The sequence below is a fragment of the Chrysochloris asiatica genome, unplaced genomic scaffold (assembly GCF_000296735.1).
Source record: "Chrysochloris asiatica unplaced genomic scaffold, ChrAsi1.0 scaffold00221, whole genome shotgun sequence".
Classification (NCBI taxonomy): Eukaryota; Metazoa; Chordata; class Mammalia; order Afrosoricida; family Chrysochloridae; genus Chrysochloris; species Chrysochloris asiatica.
In genome coordinates this window covers 345,932-351,849 of record NW_006408739.1, presented here as the reverse complement: position 1 = coordinate 351,849, position 5,918 = coordinate 345,932, and the positions used below count along the sequence as shown (strand labels likewise).

General features: G+C 42.9%; 1 protein-coding gene across 1 annotated transcript in view; it reads left to right on the top strand.

The window, feature by feature from the left end:
• The first annotated feature begins 1,247 nt into the window (after positions 1–1,247).
• ARG2 (arginase 2) overlaps positions 1,248–5,918 on the top strand; it is a 71,350-nt gene continuing 66,679 nt past the window's right edge. The window contains exons 1-2 of the mRNA XM_006873049.1: positions 1,248–1,358; positions 2,364–2,436. Of these exons, the coding sequence (XP_006873111.1) occupies positions 1,248–1,358; positions 2,364–2,436 (184 nt within the window). The remainder of the gene's footprint in view (positions 1,359–2,363; positions 2,437–5,918) is intronic.

Genomic DNA, 5,918 nt, shown 5'->3' with positions numbered 1-5,918 from the left:
TTTGGTCAAGAATTTTTATGATTAATATTTGGTTTCATGGGTAAGAAAAGCCCTAAAATCAAAGTAAGATGTCTGCTATGAATTTTCCTCTTTGAAAGGAAAGAACTTGGAATCGATGAATCTGCTAGCTAAATGACTGTGGGAAAGTTATTTATGTTCTTTGATCTCATTTCCTAATCTTTGGAATTTTCTTGTTAAGTGTCGTAAAGCCGTTTCCGACTTCTGGAGACCCTGTATATGGTTTCTGAGGCTTTATATCTTTGTGGGAGCAGGAAGCCTCATCTTTCTCCCAGAGCAGCTGGAGGGCTCGAACCACCGACTTTGTGGTTCGCAGTCCATTGCTTGGAGTATAGAGTAACTCGACCTTACACTATGTTATTAAAAGTTAACGTTCTTAAATTTTTAGTTGGCCACTATTTTTTCGCTGAGTACAAACCGACTCTACGGCACATCACTACCACTATTATTTAAAAGTAGTCATTGCTAGTTAAATTCTAAGTAATTAGCATTTTCAACTTTTTCCATTTCTCTAAAATTTTAAAGATTCAAAAAAATGTTTAAATGTTTGCCTTTTTATAACTGTTAAGTTCTGACTCATAGTGACCCCGTATAGGGTTTCCGAGGAGCAGCTGGTGGGTTTGAACCACCGACCTTGCTGTTGAGCGCATTAACCCACAGTGCCCCACCAGAACTTCGGTTATTCAGCTAAACTGAAATCTTCCTACTCCATATACTTAAAATCAGTGGGTCTCAGTGAAAAGTCCGGTCCAGAGGGGTGTGGTCTATATTGGATCGTCTAACCTTCGACGCCCAAAGGTAGGATAAGAGTGTTTTCTGGACCTTGAGCTTTGAGCTGTCCCGCGGATGGATGCCAGCTAGTCCGAACAGGGCAGTCCCTCGGAGCCGGCCAGCGAGCCCTTTGGTACTAGAGTCAGCACATGTCGGGTGTGCATGTGTCTGACCGGCGTCGCCTGCAAGCCGCTTAGTTGACAGACTCCACCATGCACCTAGTAGCCTCTGCGTGGAGGCGCTTCCTGGAGCAGAGCCTTGAAGCCTGGCAGGCGGCGTGACGTCAGCGAGGGAGTGTCCGGGGCCGCCGGGAAGGTGTGTTGGGGGCTGGCAGGGGGCGCGGCAGCGTGTTCCCTGGAGCTACGTCACGGGGAGGGGCCGCAGGCGCGGGGCTCTGAGAGCCACTGCGGCCGGCGGAGCTCACTGGAGGCTGCTTGCGCTCGGAGCAGATCCCCATCATGTCTCTGAGGAGCAGCCTCTTGCGTGTTCTCCCGACTAGACTGCACTTCATCTGGAAGAAATCCGCCCACTCAGTGGCTGTGGTAGGAGCCCCATTTGCACAGGGACAGGTGAGATCTGGGACCGGCTCATGGGGCGGGGTCTCCGCTCCTTAGAGTCTGAAGAAAGCGGGTAGGTGGGGATGGATGGACATGGGGAAACAGATGGATACCGTCGACTGGGCACCCGGAGAGCACGTGGGGTGACCTCCGAAAGAAGATGGGAGGGAAAGATGGTGTAGAGGGCCCCCTGTATGGAATGAGGGCAAGGGACAAAGAACTGGCGGGTTTCTGCGGCCTCCTCAGAAAGAGCAAGAAGGCCGTGGGTCCTTGGTGTGGTGGAGGGAAGGGAAGAAGGGAGAGAATTCTATAGAGGGGCTACTGTTGCTAAGTGCCGTTGAGTGGGTTCCGACCCACAGCGACCTTGTATAGGGTTTCTGAGGAGTGGCTGATGAGCTTCAACCACCGACCTTGCAGTTCAAATTGATTTTGCAGTGCAGCACATTAACCTACAGCGCCACACCAGGAGTCCAAACAGACTAGCTGGAGGTGGAAAAAACGGCCTGAAAATCTCGGGAGAAAAGATTAAAGGATTTAAGATTTCAGGACCCATTTTCTCAGAAAGCGCTTTAACTGGGAAGGATATTGAAGCTTGCCTTTCAGCCGCTGGAGGGGAGGGTGGGAGGGTTGCTTTGTTCTGGCTTCAATGCCTTCTGACCTAGAAGGCTGAACTCTACAGCTCCAGCACACCCTGATCTGGGCTCAGCAACCCCCTGCCTTGACACCTGTTCATCCCTTTCCCAAGGAGGTACTTGAAAGATTGATTTGGTTCCAGTGATGGACTTGTATTGTCCTCCTTGGTGTCAGCTTATCCTGCAAGTGTCGGATAAAGCCAACAGACTTTAGAAACAGAAGCAATACATGGAAGGCTGAAGGTGCTTTATCTGAATCTTTTGAGAATTGAACATTCAGATTAATGAGTTTTTGTGGACAAAAGTAGTTTGTGTATACACACACACACACACACACACACAATTCATCTTGCCCTTACATCTAACTGTGTAATTTTTATGACAGAAAAGAAAAGGAGTGGAATATGGCCCCACTGCTGTAAGAGAAGCTGGCTTGATGAACAGGCTTTCCAATTTGGGTAAGTGATGGGATAGGGATACTCAATGTGTCTGTAGGACTGACACCAGACTAGTTGTCAGTCTTATCTTTTATATCCAGGGACTGCAGTACTAACCATGTACTTGGGAACAGTCCCATTCTCTCTTGGATTCCATCGGTAGCCTAAGATCTATCTGGGAGTCTATGGCCAAGTCTTGTGATAAAGACAGTTTAAGTGTGTGGAAGAAAAAGAGCTAGAGTGAGGCAGGGCCCAGAACAAGCTTTGAGTGACTGCAAAATGGTGCTGAGAATACTAGCTCTAGCTCTAATTGCACCTTCTACCCTAAAAGTCTAGCTTTCCTAACTCAGTCATGAGGTACGTATGATTCAGAAGTCTTACCAATTTCCTTTCTTCATTTCCTCCCTAGGGTTATTGTAAATTGTTTTTTCAAACTTCCCTGATTAAGAAATCACTTGGGTTGTGTGTTAAAAATATAGATTCCTAGACTCTTCTATGGAAGTGTCTGGTCATTGGGCCTGAGGGACCCAACATGTGTATTTTCCCAAGTACTCCAGGTAATCAGAAGGTAAAGTTGCAGTCTTGTCATTAGACTAATTCTCTAAACGTTTAGAATATGAAGTAAATCTGACTTGAAGATAAATGTCATTTATATAGTTATGGAGAATCCTACTTTTCATTACAGACACAAAATTCTACTACCTTTTAGGTAAGAAAGTTTATTCTTGTATCTAATCCAAGGGCTTCTCCATTCATATCCTTTCATATATTTTTCTAGAGCTATAAGAACAAAGGGTGTGGCAGCAGGAATCTGTAGATCCTGAAGATAGTAACACAGAAACTAGTTAAAGTTCAAATCCTCATCATACTCTTTTTCATTTTACTTGGAGGCACTATCAGCACTCTTGGACGCAGCAATTATACTGAGTGAAATTAGTCAATCACAAAAGGACAGATATTGTATGAGATCACTATTGAAAAAACTCAAGAAAAGATTTTCATACTAAAAGAAATATTCCTAGATGGTACTAGGGGTAGGAGGGAAGGAAGAGTAATTCACTGGTTAGAGGGTAGATGGGAAGGAAAATATGCAAGAAAAGGGAGGTTGGCAGAAGAATGATGAAGACAGGTGGAGACAGGGAGGTGCGCAAGCGGTCAAGGGAATAGAGATAAAAAGTGATATATACTACCCATTTGACCTAGCCTTGATGGCTTGATAATCAGAACTCAACTAAAGGAAGATAAAAAAACAAACAAATAATTTTTGATAAAGGAAGTGAGGGTAATTGGTACAATTTGATGAACCTGACCTATACTCATGGAGGTAGTAACTCTAAATATCAGAGAGGGAAGGAGTCTTCACATCAAGTATCAATGCTATCCCCTCTGTATACAGGGTAGATAGGGACGGGCAACCTAGACATTGGCTACCTAAAATGAGGGGGTGATAAAGGCACAAAGTGACTGGCTTACAAGGTTTCAAGAGGGAGTTTAGTTTAAGATTATGTGGAGGAAGATAGAGTCCCCACTGAATAGTTTTCATCTTGTCTAGATGGGTCTGGTAAAAAGAGATGGAGATAACATTCTTATGATTCAATAGCAAGTAATAGTTACTATGACTAATTGGAACTGTCACATTTGTAAAGGTAGAAGTTTTGTAACAAAAACAAGGGAATAGGTAATCTTACATTCCAGAAACAGAGGACCCTAGGACCATCAAGGTAGAAGAGCAAAGTGAAATGTGAGACCTTATACAGAGAAGCAGCGATACCAGAGACGGAGGCAAAGATGGGGACATGGAGAGAGGGAGCAGCTGAGGACTGTAGATTCATGGAAAGAGAGGGACTAAGAGCTGGCAACCATGAGGCAGACTTGCATAACGTCCCTTTGGTGGTTTAAATTATGATATATGTCTGAGTGTTTAAAAAAAAAAAAAAAAAAGGCTAAAGTGAATAGAGAGAAATACTGTTAACTGATGGTACATGGAGGGGATTATAATCATTGTAATGAAACAAGGTGTACAGTTTGTTGAATGTAAGACTGATGATCTGCCATCTAAACTTTCACCCAACTCACCATAAAAACTTTAATAAAACAACAAGTGATAGATACACAACCTAGAAACAACAATGGTCTGTGGGTAGATACATAGAGACACATCCTGAATGTATATCGGAGGAAGAGTGGCATATATATGTTGTTGTTAAGTGCCATTGAGTCAATTCCGACTCAGTGACCCTGTACAGGGTTTCCACAGAGTAGCTGGTAGGTTTGAACTGCTGACTTTGTGGTTCACAGCCCAATGCTTATCCTACAGTAGCACACCAAGAGTCCATACTTATATATCACAAATATGTAAGAGTTTGAAAAAGATTATTTGTACATTAGTATTTACCTTTCCTGCAAATACAACTATGAATGTGGTGAAGCATTTGTCATTGTTGTTAGGTGCCATCAAGTTGTTATGGACTCATAGCAACCCTGTGTACAACCTCACAATCGTTGCTATGTTTGAGCCTATTGATGCTACCACTGTGCCACTGTGCTGGGGTTCTTCTTATTTTTCTCGGACACTTCACTTTAACAAACATGATATTCTTCTCCATTGACTGGTCCCTCTGACAGTATGCCCCAAGTATAAGAGATGAAGTCTGGCCATTCTGGCTTCCAAGGAGCACTCTGGCTGTACTTCTTCCAACACAGATCTATTTGTTCTTTTGGCAGTCCATGGCACTTTTCAATATTCTCCAATATCATAACTCAAATGCATGCATTCTTCTATAGTCTTCCTTATTCACTGTCCAACTTTCACACAAATATGAGGTTATTGAAAATACCGTGAATTGGTCTGGCACACCTTAGTCCTGAAACTGACATCTTTGCTCTTCAGCACTTTAAAAAGGTCTTGTGCAACAGATTTGCCTAATGCAATATATGGTTTGATTTCTTGACTGCTGCTTCCGTGAGTGTTGATGTTGGTCTGAGCAAAATTAAGTCTTCGACAACTTTAATATTGTCTCCATTGATAAGGATGTTATTTATTGGTCCAGTGGTGAGGATTTTTGTTTTCTTTACATTGAGATGCAATCCATACCAAAGGATGTGGTCTTTGATCTTCATCAGTAAGTATTTTAAGTCCTCTTTACTTTCAGCAAGCAAAGTTGTATAATTTGCATATCGCAGGTTGTTAATGAGTCTTCTTCCAATCCTGTTGTCATATTTTTCTTCATATAATCCAGTTTCTCAGATTATTTGCTAAGCATACAGATTAAATAAGTATGGTGAAAGAATACAACCCTGTCACACACCTTTCTTAATTTTGAACAACTTGGTGTTCCTTGTTCTGCTTGAGCAACTGCCTCTTTTTCTATGCACAGGTTCCTCATGAGCACAGTTAAATGTACCGGAATACTCATACTTTGCAATGTTGTCCATAGCTTGTCCTGATCCATACAGTCGAAAGCTTTTGTGTAGTCAATATAGCACAGGTAAACATCTTTCTG